The sequence below is a fragment of the Ranitomeya imitator genome, chromosome 7 (genome assembly GCF_032444005.1).
Source record: "Ranitomeya imitator isolate aRanImi1 chromosome 7, aRanImi1.pri, whole genome shotgun sequence".
Taxonomy (NCBI): Eukaryota; Metazoa; Chordata; class Amphibia; order Anura; family Dendrobatidae; genus Ranitomeya; species Ranitomeya imitator.
The window spans coordinates 204,894,019-204,907,207 of NC_091288.1; the positions used below are offsets into that span (position 1 = coordinate 204,894,019).

General features: G+C 45.4%; 1 protein-coding gene across 1 annotated transcript in view; it reads right to left on the bottom strand.

The window, feature by feature from the left end:
• LOC138645309 (zinc finger protein 84-like) overlaps window positions 1–10,649 on the bottom strand; it is a 55,361-nt gene extending 44,712 nt beyond the window's left edge. The window contains exons 1-2 of the mRNA XM_069734512.1: window positions 10,546–10,649; window positions 6,061–6,169 (exon numbers count right to left, since the gene is read on the bottom strand). Coding sequence (XP_069590613.1) covers window positions 6,061–6,145 — 85 coding nt within the window. The 5' untranslated portion in view covers window positions 6,146–6,169; window positions 10,546–10,649. The remainder of the gene's footprint in view (window positions 1–6,060; window positions 6,170–10,545) is intronic.
• Window positions 10,650–13,189: the final 2,540 nt, after the last annotated feature.

A 13,189-nucleotide genomic window follows, 5' to 3' on the forward strand; every position in this document is an offset into this window, starting at 1 on the left:
TATTATACTCCGGGTCGCCTTTCTCATCTGCCGTCAGGAGGATCTCCATTATGCTGGAGAGAATGTGGAGAGCGTGGAAGTTTGCTACATGTGTTTTGGTCATGCCCCCGGGTAAAACCCCTATGGAGGCAAGCCATAAAATTAATTAACAAATTATTAACAGGTAATATTATAGTTACCCCTGCAATGGCCTTGTTGTCCCTGAACTGGGAAAAAATAGACACAAATGTGAGATCTCTTATCATCCATATCTGCCTTGTGGTCAAACAAATCATAGCTTTCCATTGGAAGAATCCGACTTTACCGGCTTTTACTGAAATTATAGACCAAATTAACTTACACAAGACATACGAAGAAAACTTCGCAATAGTAAATAATTACTATACGAAACATGATAGGAAATGGAAGAAATGGGTTGAGGTAAACTCCAATCTATCGCATTAAAGGAAAGATGATGGCTTCTACATACCTGTGAGGTTATTACGACTTATTATATGCTCTTTGCTATTATTATATGCTAATATATGTTACTATATGTTAATCTGTTAAAAATTGTTAATCATTATCAAATTTTGTTTAAAATGGACAGTGTGTCCACAATGTTGTTCTTACCTTTCCCCAAACCCCCCCCCACCTCCTTCCCCTATTCCCTTGTGAGCTGACTCCACATGCTAATATTAAATTTCAAAGATATAATAAAATTATTTGAATAAGTATGATCACAGTTTACCATTCCCCAAACCCATCTCCCCTACCTCCCTCCCTCTCCTTACCCTTATTCCCTTGCGAGCTGACTATATGATTATTTCCACATGCTAATGTTAAATTTCAAAGTTATAATAAAAATTATTTGAACAGAAATGAAGGTCAGTCAGTCCGAAAAATTGGGAAAACTTTGAAAGTGTCCCCAAGTGCAGTGGCAAAAACCATCAAGCGCTACAAAGAAACTGGCTCACATGAGGACCGCCCCAGGAAAGGAAGACCAAGAGTCACCTCTGTTTCTGAGGATAAGTTTATCCGAGTCACCAGCCTCAGAAATCGCAGGTTAACAGCAGCTCAGATTAGAGACCAGGTCAATGCCACACAGAGTTCTAGCAGCAGACACATCTCTACAACTGTTAAGAGGAGACTTTGTGCAGCAGGCCTTCATGGTAAAATAACTGCTAGGAAACCACTGCTAAGGACCGGCAACAAGCAGAAGAGACTTGTTTGGGCTAAAAAACACAAGGAATGGACATTAGACCAGTGGAAATCTGTGCTTTGGTCTGATGAGTCCAAATTTGAGATCTTTGGTTCCAACCACCCTGTCTTTGTGCGACACAGAAAAGGTGAACGGATGGACTCTACATGCCTGGTTCCCACTGTGAAGCATGGAGGAGGAGGTGTGATGGTGTGGGGGGGCTTTGCTGGTGACACTGTTGGGGATTTATTCAAAATTGAAGGTATACTGAACCAGCATGGCTACCACAGCATCATGCAGCGGCATGCTATTCCATCCGGTTTGCGTTTAGTTGGACCATCATTTATTTTTCAACAGGACAATGACCCCAAACACACCTCCAGGCTGTGTAAGGGCTATTTGACCAAGAAGGAGAGTGATGGGGTGCTACGCCAGATGACCTGGCCCCAAGTCACCAGACATGAACCCAATCGAGATGGTTTGGGGTGAGCTGGACGCAGAGTGGAGGCAAAAGGGACAACAAGTGCTAAGCATCTCTGGGAACTCCTTCAAGATTGTTGGTAGACCATTCCTGTTGACTACCTCTTGAAGATCATCAAGAGAATGCCAAGAGTGTGCAAAGCAGTCATCAAACCAAAAGCTGGCTACTTTGAAGAACCTAGAATATAAGACATAATTTCAGTTGTTTCACACTTTTTTGTTAAGTATATAATTCCACATGTGTTAATTAGGGTTGAGCGACCTTTATTTTTTAGGGTCGACTATCTCAAAAGTCGAGTAAAATCGGCCGATTATCGCGAAAAGTCGGGGATCGACCGAAACACGAAACCCAATGCAAAGTCAATGGGAAATATCTCTCTCTCTTTGCAAATCGCTACAGCACACAAGCGAGAAGATGGCGATAGGCGTCCACGCCCCTAAGAACTATGTCATCACTCTGCCCACGCTCCTTCATTGGCTGAAAAAAATTGCGACTTTGGCACGAAGATCGCCGACCGCATGGCCAATCCCACACTAGGATCGGGTCGGGTTTCATGAAACCCGACTTTGCCAAAAGTCGGCGATTTTTTAATTTGTCCGATCCGTTTCGCTCAAGCCTAGTGTTAATTCATAGTTTTGATGCCTTCAGTGTGAATGTTCAATTTTCATAGTCATTAAAATACAGAAAAATCTTTAAATGAGAAGGTGTGTCCAAACTTTTGGTCTGTACTAATTTACACACACACACACACACACACACACACACACACACACACACACACACACACACACACACACACACACACACATATATACATATATATATATATATATATATATATATATATATATATATATATAAAATTGGAACAGCACAATGCTCACCGGTGGGTGCCTGGCCTCCCGGGCAGAATGGTCCACTCATCTGCCCACATAAATACAAAAATCAGCAAATGAAGGCAGCACTCCAAGTCTTCATGAAGGTAAAAATGTGTCTTTTATTGAACCCACATCTCTGTGCGACGTTTCGGCTCACACTGAGCCTTTTTGGAGTGCTGCCTTCATTTGCTGATATATAAATATATATATACAGTGGGGCAAAAAAGTATTTAGTCAGTCAGCAATAGTGCAAGTTCAACCACTTAAACAGATGAGAGGCGTCTGTAATTTACATCATAGGTAGACCTCAACTATGGGAGACAAACTGAGAAAAAAAAATCCAGAAAATCACATTGTCTGTTTTTTTAACATTTTATTTGCATATTATGGTGGAAAATAAGTATTTGGTCAGAAACAAAATTTCATCTCAATACTTTGTAATATATCCTTTGTTGGCAATGACAGAGGTCAAACGTTTTCTGTAAGTCTTCACAAGGTTGCCACACACTGTTGTTGGTATGTTGGCCCATTCCTCCATGCAGATCTCCTCTAGAACAGTGATGTTTTTGGCTTTTCGCTTGGCAACACGGACTTTCAACTCCCTCCAAAGGTTTTCTATAGGGTTGAGATCTGGAGACTGGCTAGGCCACTCCAGGACCTTGAAATGCTTCTTACGAAGCCACTCCTTCGTTGCCCTGGCGGTGTGCTTTGGATCATTGTCATGTTGAAAGACCCAGCCACGTTTCATCTTCAATGCCCTTGCTGATGGAAGGAGGTTTGCACTCAAAATCTCACAATACATGGCCCCATTCATTCTTTCATGTACCCGGATCAGTCGTCCTGGCCCCTTTGCAGAGAAACAGCCCCAAAGCATGATGTTTCCACCACCATGCTTTACAGTAGGTATGGTGTTTGATGGATGCAACTCAGTATTCTTTTTCCTCCAAACACGACAAGTTGTGTTTCTAAAAACAGTTCCAGTTTGGTTTCATCAGACCATAGGACATTCTCCCAAAACTCCTCTGGATCATCCAAATGCTCTCTAGCAAACTTCAGACGGGCCCGGACATGTACTGGCTTAAGCAGTGGGACACGTCTGGCACTGCAGAATCTGAGTCCATGGTGGCATAGTGTGTTACTTATGGTAGGCCTTGTTACATTGGTCCCAGCTCTCTGCAGTTCATTCACTAGGTCCCCCCACGTGGTTCTGGGATTTTTGCTCACCGTTCTTGTGATCATTCTGACCCCACGGGGTGGGATTTTGCGTGGAGCCCCAGATCGAGGGAGATTATCAGTGGTCTTGTATGTCTTCCATTTTCTAATTATTGCTCCCACTGTTGATTTCTTCACTCCAAGCTGGTTGGCTATTGCAGATTCAGTCTTCCCAGCCTGGTGCAGGGCTACAATTTTGTTTCTGGTGTCCTTTGACAGCTCTTTGGTCTTCACCATAGTGGAGTTTGGAGTCAGACTGTTTGAGGGTGTGCACAGGTGTCTTTTTATACAGATAACAAGTTTAAACAGGTGCCATTACTACAGGTAATGAGTGGAGGAAAGAGGAGACTCTTAAAGAAGAAGTTACAGGTCTGTGAGAGACAGAAATCTTGATTGTTTGTTTCTGACCAAATACTTATTTTCCACCATAATATGCAAATAAATTGTTAAAAAAACAGACAATGTGATTTTCTGGATTTTTTTTTCTCAGTTTGTCTCCCATAGTTGAGGTCTACCTATGATGTAAATTACAGACGCCTCTCATCTTTTTAAGTGGTGGAACTTGCACTATTGCTGACTGACTAAATACTTTTTTGCCCCACTGTATATATATATATATATATATATATATATATATATATATATATATATATATATATATATATATATATATATATATACACACACACACACATATACACACAGCGAATCCGTTGTGTACATATAAAATGTTCTGCAATAATAAAAATGCATGAGAGAACAGAAACAAACCATCATTGCTCCATCACAATGAAAGCTAATAAGCCCCAATCGACAATTATATTCTTTGCAGCTGCTCACTTTCAGTCTTCAGGGGAGGTAGACAGTTGTAGCCATCATCTCTCTCTGAACAGTGAGTTAGATCTCCCTTTGGCTATGTGCACACGTTGCGGATTTACTGCGGATCCACAGCGGTTTTTTCCACGCAGAAACGCTGCAGATCCGCAAAGTGATTTACAGTACAATGTAAATCAATAGAAACAAAAATGCTGTGCTAATGGTGTAGAAAATTCCACACGGAAAAGGCAGCGGATTGAAAGAAGGAGCATGTTACTTCTTTTGTGCAGATCTGCAGCGTTTCTGCACCAATTCCATTATAGAAATCCGCAGGGGTAAAAAAGACATGAAATCCACACTGAATCCGTAGGAAAGACGCACATCTCCATCTGCGCACGCGCGGCATTCCGCGGCCATTTTCCTGAAGCCCCGGGCAGCAGAGGACTCCATATGCGCACGCGTGGCCTCAGGAAGATGGCCGCCCCCACAGATCACCAGGGAAATAGCGCCGATCGCGCGTTTTTTCTTCTCCTGCCCAGTGGATTCAGAAGATGGACATGCGCAAACCACTACGCCACCAACGGAAAGATATGCAAGGTCTGGGGGAAGAAACAGCGATGTCGCCACGCCCATCTGACCAGACCAGCCTGATTGACAGGCGAAAACGGCGACTTTGGTAAGTTATTTCGGCAGCATAGGTGGGGAATCAGGGTACACAAAATACACTATAGTAACGCACAGCTCAGGCCCTATTTAACAGTATTTTTATCTCGTACTGAAAAAATGGGGTGACAGGTTCCCTTTAAATAATGAAGGATAACTGGGTTCCATATATTACATACCTCAATGTGTGCTGTGAATGTTATATCTATTGCTCAGTGACAACCTCAAGTTGACCACTAGCATATCAACTTCCATGTGACAAAAGGCAGAGTAAGATCATCTTGTTCCATTCCTGTTTTGGGAAATGCTCAGGAGTCAGTGCTATCATGTGGAGTACGTCTCACATTCTCCCTGACAGCTACATGCAGAGGGAAGGAGCCGTATGGTCATGTACTAGGAGGTCATGGCAATGGCGCAAATACAAGGCTGGATAAGCCCAGGCATTATTCTGCTTTCTCTTATAATTTACTTCTGGCTGTAACTATGAGGCAATTATCTGAAAACAAGTATGTTTGAAGCTCTGCTTAGTTCAGTATATCAAATAGCTTACATTTTAATTCCAAAACCGTGATAGATGTCATAAAAAAGACTAAACGAGGTTGTTACATGTCACCGATTATCATCTCAGTCTATTATTAATTCCATATTGTAGATGCACAGCCGGTGCTATCACACATAGCGCCATATCAGCCATATATAAACTGTACTTTAGCTGAATGGGGGAATCTACGGCCCAAAACCTCTATCCCAGAATTGTCCAGTCTGACAAATGAGGAGAATGTGACTCTTCTCTTATTTATTTTGTGTTGACTCCTCATCAGGACGGTTACCTGTAAGATCTTCCTCTTTGCACCGCCACTCATCTCCCCGCACATCGCTTTCTCCTTTCTCCATTATGGCTTGTGGATTGTTCATCAGATTTTTGCCTGGATTTCAAAACTGTGAAAATAATAAATGTGTAATAAAGACATAGAAGGAAAACTCACGTGGAATGTTCTAGATGGACGCTTCTACTACAAGTTCGTGTGACCCCCTGAGCTGCCAACCAATGCCGACATCACCACCTCCTATATCACCAGTGCCACCCACAGAGTCAGTATAGCGGTGCCTAGTGACAGAAGCAGAGGTAGCTGGAGCAGGGTCCAGTGATTTCCTTTATTATTTTGTCACATTTCGGATGCCCTGACTTTTTTATTTTTCCAACATATAAGAATTGTTTTGCTCTGAAATTTTTTGGGGGTATATATTTTTTTGGGGGGGTTCGGAAGCAATTTTTTTTCTTTTTCTATAGTGTTCACTTGTGATATAAATGTTAGAGGAATCTCTGACCTTTCCCGGCGCCTGCGCACTGCAGTACTTTGCTCTGCCCTCAACAGGGCAGACAGAGTACGCCTTTGCCGGAGAAGCAGCATGAAGACAAGAAGGGGACTTCATCGTAAGAAGATGGGAGGCCCCGGACCCGGACCGCAACGCCTACTGGACCGGACCGCAGCGGGACCTCCCCTGGGTGAGTAATCTAACCTCTTTTTCTCATCTTTTAGGATACATCGGGGGCTTATCTACAGCATTCCAGAATGCTGTAGATAAGCCCCTGATGCTGGTGGGCTTACCTCACCTTCGATTTTGGGGGTGACAGGTTCCCTTTAAGAACCCGAGAAGAGGAAAAATGAGCAGGGCAGTTAGATGCCCCAAGGAAGGCGCAATGCAGATGGGCATGTATGAAGGAATGAGGAGACTAATGAAATATATAAATAAAAAGCGTAACCCACACTCTCCCTCCATAGGGTATCAGCCTATTGTGCGCTGTGTTTCCCACTTCTAGATTTATTCATGAATCAGACATTATGTTTTACTCTGATGCTGACGCATTTCAAAGAAAACATACATTGAAAAATAAGTCTGGGTCCATGTGATCATGACGACTAGTCCAGGGGGTCGGTCCCCTGCGGCTTCTCCCTGTTCTGCTCTCCCAGACTGACAGGTTCCCCTGTGATTGTATTTCTGTTCATTGACACGCTGAATCCTAAAAGTGTGTAATGTAACCAATGGGATGATTTTGCTCTCCTTGCCAGATCTAGAGGTCGTCAAAATGATCGAATGATCGCTCACATGGGATTTGCTGACTTGTGGTCACGTCCCACCTGACGTCTCCTCCGGCTTCTCTCAATTGAAAACTAGACCAATGTGAGAAGCAGGAGGAGACGTCATTCAGCAAAAGACGACAAGTCGGCAAATCACATGTGAGCGATCATGTGCCGACCGCTCAATCCGCCAAGCAGAGCAAAATCTTACCATTGGCTATATTACACAACTTTAGGATTCGGCCTCTCAGTGCTGAATTACAAATAAGTAAAGTACACCTATATATTATACACCCTATACATGTATATATACCCACTATTATATCTTCTCTGACTAAATGCATCTGGCTTCCCTCAATGCAATTCTATTAAGAGAAGCCAAGCACGACTAGTCTGTCCGTGACCGCACAGCGAGATAACATTATGATAACTCTCTGAGTACAGATAATGTAGATGTCACCTACAGTCCCATGTAACACCAGGGTAAAGCCCCCGTCTCACATAGCGAGATCGCTAGCGAGATCGCTGCTGAGTCACAAGTTTTGTGACGCAACAGCGATCTCAGTAGCGATCTCGTTATGTGTGACACGTAGCAGCGACCAGGCCCCTGCTGTGAGATCGCTGGTCGTGTCGGAATGGCCTGGACCATTTTTTGATCGTTGAGGTCCCGCTGGGCAGCACAAATCGCTGTGTTTGACACCTTACCAACGACCTCGTTTACAGGACGTCCAATTGAATCATCATGAAATAGCATCGTTCTACAGGTCGCTACAGTTCGCCGCATCGCTGCTGCGTCGTTGGGGAGATCGCACTGTGTGACATCTCACCAGCGACCACATAGCGACGCAGCAACGATCCCTGACAGGTCGTATCGTTGTCGGGATCGCTTAAGCGTCGCTATGTTCAAAAAGAACCTGAAGACCCACCTCTTCAGACAAGCCTACAACCTACAGTTACCACCGATCGACCAAACCGCTGCATGACCAGCTCTACCCTCACCTACTGTATCCTCACCCATCCCTTGTAGATTGTGAGCCTTCGCGGGCAGGGTCCTCATTCCTCCTGTACCAGTTATGACTTGTATTGTTTAAGATTATTGTACTTGTTTTTATTATGTATACCCGTACTCACATGTAAAGCGCCATGGAATAAATGGCGCTATAACAATAAATAATAATAATAATAATAATAATGTGTGACGGGGCCTTAACTCCATGTCAAGTGAATCAATGAGTATTGCCAATATACAACGGTGCCTCTCCCGTCGCTTTATCTTATTTCTAACCCGAGATATGATTAAAAAAAAAAAGTACCCTTATACAGGCCCAAAATTCAGACTTTCACGTCTTTTAGAAATCTTTAAAAAAAAATTACCGTATTTTTCGGACTATAAGACGCACTGGACCATAAGACGCACCCCAAATTTGGGGTGAAAATTGCAGAAAAAAAGATTTTTTTTATAAGATGGGGGTCCGTCTTATTGTCCGAATTTACAGTATCTTACCTGAGGGATGGCGGTGGCAGAGCAGGGTCACAGGAGGCAAGGTGTCGGCAGAGATGGAGTGATGCTGGGATGAGGAGGTGCTGGGATGAGAAGGTGCTGGGATCAGAAGGTGCTGGGATGAGAAGGTGCTGGGATCAGGAGGTGCTGGGATGAGAAGGTGCTGGGATCAGGAGGTGCTGGGATCAGGAGGTGCTGGGATCAGGAGGTGCTGGGATCAGGAGGTGCTGGGATCAGGAGGTGCTGGGATCAGGAGGTGCTGGGATCAGGAGGTGCAGTGAGAGGTATGGCGTGAGAGGGGTCCCTGGCTTACCATGCAGGCTTACCTTGGTGGCAGAGGTGCGGTGGCAGAGGTCCGGTGGCAGAGGTGCGGTGGCGGGGGTGTGGCGGCAGAGGAGGCGCAGTAAGCGGGGTCCCTTTCCCCGGTATGGTGATGCAGCAGGCCCGGTATGCAGCAGAGCCGGGTGAATCCTCTTGTTATCGGTGGGCGCGGCCATCTTCCTGAGGCCGCGCGTGTGCAGATGAAGCGCTCTGCTCCCGGGGCTTCAGGAAAATGGCCGCGGGAGGCCGCGCGTGCGCAGATGGAGATCGCGGCGGCCATTTTCCTGAAGCCCCGGGAAGCAGAGTGCTCCATCTGCGCACGCGCGGCCTCCAGAAAATGGCCGCCACCACCGATAACAAGAGGATTCACCCGGCTCTGCTGCATACCGGGCTGCTGCATCACCATACCGGGGAAAGGGACCCCGCTTACTGCGCCTCCTCTGCCGCCACACCCCCACCACCGCACCTCTGCCACCGGACCTCTGCCGCCACGGTAAGACTGCATTGCGACTATTAGACGCACCCCTCATTTTCCCCCCTTTTTTTGGGGGGGAAAAAGTGCGTCTTTTAGTCCGAAAAATACGGTAACTAATAAAGGCAAAAATTCAAAACTTTTATTTGTAATTAACTAAAGTAGCACTTAAAAAAAAAACCAAATGTCCAAAGACATCGGGTAAAAAAAAAAAAAATCAGATTTGGATCCCTTGACATGGAATGACCCACCACAGACAATGTAGTAGATGTCACCTACAGTCCCATGTAACACCACAATGTAGAGGTCACCTGCAGGCCCATGTAACACCATAGACCATGTAGTAGATGTCACCCACAGTTCCATGTAACACCACAGACCATGTAGTAGATGTCACCCGCAGTCCCATGTAACTCCACAATGTAGTAGATGTCACCCGTAGTCCCATGTAACACCACAATGTAGCAGATGTCACCCGCAGTCCCATGTAACACCACAATGTAGCAGATGTCACCCGTAGTCCCATGTAACACCACAATGTAGCAGATGTCACCCGCAGTCCCATGTAACACCACAATGTAGCAGATGTCACCCGCAGTCCCATGTAACACCACAGTGTAGTAGATGTCACCCGCAGTCCCATGTAACACCACAATGTAGCAGATGTCACCCGCAGTCCCATGTAACACCACAGTGTAGTAGATGTCACCCGCAGTCCCATGTAACACCACAGTGTAGTAGATGTCACCCGCAGTCCCATGTAACACCACAGATATCACAATGATTATACACAGCAAGAGAACTAAACCTGGGCGCAGAGATGTTCAACATGTTGGAAAAAAAACTGCTGTTCACACATTTCTGCATCGTGCGGCAACAATCATTAATGTAATAGATGTGATATCACAGAGCACAATCCCACCGACATTCAGAGATTTACCTCCCGTCACTCTCTATTACCGGCCGCCTCTTTTCCTTCTCTCTTGTTTTTCGTGTCTCAACCGTCTCTTTTTCCTCCTTCTTCCTTGTTGTCTCTGGCTCCGCCCCTCCCTGTAGCCCCGCCCCTCCCATGTGACCCCACAGGCTGAGCTGTGAGGCGTCCTGTCTCCTCTGCTGACTGCAGGCTGTGGTGACTCCTGCTACACTGTGTGAAGACTGCAGTGCTATCTCTTGAGGAACTGTATAGCGCAGAGGGCTGCACAGTGTGGAACGCTATCTTTTGGGGGGCTGCACACAGGTCGGAGTAGGTTAATGTTTGTAGTTTGAGCTGTATACATTGAGATATTGGGAGCCAATGATGGGATTTTCAGAGAAGAAAAACAGTAGTCAGGAGAGAACTGGATTAGGCTACTTTCACACTAGCGTCGGATTCGGCCCGTCGCATTGCGTCGGGCCGAGATTCCGACGCTAGCGTTTGATGCGCCGCACAACGGGTGCAGCGGATGCATTTCTCCGGCGCATCCGCTGCCCCATTGTAAGGTGCGGGGAGGTGGGGGCGGAGTTCCAGCCGCGTATGCGCGGTCGGAAAAAGCGGGCCGTCGGCCCGTTTTTTGCTCCCGGCGGTCCGCCACAACACGGCGCAACCGTCGCACGACGGTTGCGACGCGTGTCAATACGTCGGTAATGTTACTCTATGGGGCAAAAACGCATCCTGCAAACAACTTCGCAGGATGCGTTTTTTTCCCCTAAACGACCCATTGCGACGTATTAAACAAAAAGCCAGTGTGAAAGTAGCCTTAGTCTGCTAAGGACGGACTGGAGAGGTGCGAGAGTGTTTGCAGGGAGGTCACAAAGGAGGATATTGAAGTAGTCAAGGCCTGAGAAGACTATGGCTGATGGACACTCTGGAAATCTGGACAGGAGAGCGGTGACATCAGAGCCAGAGAGGTAGATGTGAATGTCATCAGCATATAGATGGTACTGGATGCCGTGGCCTCTATGAATTGTCCTAGACCAACGGCCCAGATTAGGAGTATGGGTGCCAGGACAGAGCCTTGAGGGACACCATCAGAGGGAGGGTAGGATGAGGAGGTAGAATGGGGCACCGATGGTTTACCATAACAACCAGGCGTCTGCTGAAGATCCCAGTACCTGTCATGACTGTAAGGCTGGGTTCACATTGCGCTAGGTGTGTCCGTCTAACGGACTCGTTTTTAAGTAGTAAAAACGCAATGTAACGCACATACTAACGCGCCCATAGACTTGCATTGTCTGACGCATCGTGACGCATCCCTAAATTGGTATGCGTTTGTCACATAACGTTTTTTTTCTGACGGACCTTCAACGCGGCTTGCAGCGTTTTCGGGTCCGGCCAAGCTAACGCACTACTAACGGAAGCGTTCATTCTGCCATAGAAGGCTATGGCAAACGCAGTCAGACGCAAATCATGAAAAATTTCCAAATAGAACCACACGTTTTAATAGCTTTTGAAGGTGGTCACATGTGGTCATGTGACAGGAAATGTGACTTCGGCCATTAAAATATCCCACTCACACAAAGTCTCCTGCACGTGACAGAGTGTTTTGCCGTAGAATGAATGTTAACATTATTTAATGTTAAAATATTTTTTTTTACATTTTACATACACAATAGGTTGTGGCACAAGGAGGACAAAAAAAGAAAAAAGGTCCCTAGCCGTCTGTCGTCGCCACAACTGCCAGTGGTAAATATAAAATAGAAATATTCTATCCAATATTTACCAACAAAAAAAAAAGAACAACTTTATTGACAGTGACAAACGCAGACAAACGGATACTTCGTAAACGGACATCAAAATGAAAAAACGCGATCACATGCGTTAACGCTAGCGTTACCGTGACGACGAATTTCACATATTTTTGCTCCGTTTCTGTACATGCGTTTAACGCATCCGTTTGACGCCATGTACTTGACGCAATGTGAACCTAGCCTAAGAAAGCCAAACCATGGTCTCATTCATAGGACACCATAATTTTTGCTATACAATCCTGTAATACATGCGATCAGCTGATAGCCGGTTCATTACCATGAAAGGACAACAAAATACAATAAGTATTAAAAATATATAACCCTTTAGAGCGACATACCACAAGTTCAAACTGAAGGATCACTTGTGAGAGCCCAATGGTGGTATGTCGCTCTAAAGTGTTATGTGTATACTAGATGATGGCCCGATTCTAAAGCATTGGGTATTCTAGAATATGCATGTACGTCGCGCTGTGAGTGAGGGTTAAATTCCGCGCCAATATCGCTGATTGGTCACAGCCGGCCGCGTAGTATATAGCACAGCCACGTAGTATATAGTACAGCCACGTAGTATATAGCACAGCCCACGCAGTAGATAGCACTGCCACGTAGTATATTGCACAGCCACGTAGTATATAGCACAGGCACGTGGTATATAACACAGCAATGTAGTATATAGTAGCCACCTAGTATATAACAGCCCACGTAGTATATAGCACAGCGATGTAATATATAGCAGCCACATAGTATATAACACAGACAGCCACGGTGTATATAGCAGTCATGTAGTATATAGCAACCAGGTAATATATAGCAGCCATGTAGTATATAGCACTGCCCACGTAGTACATAGCACAGCG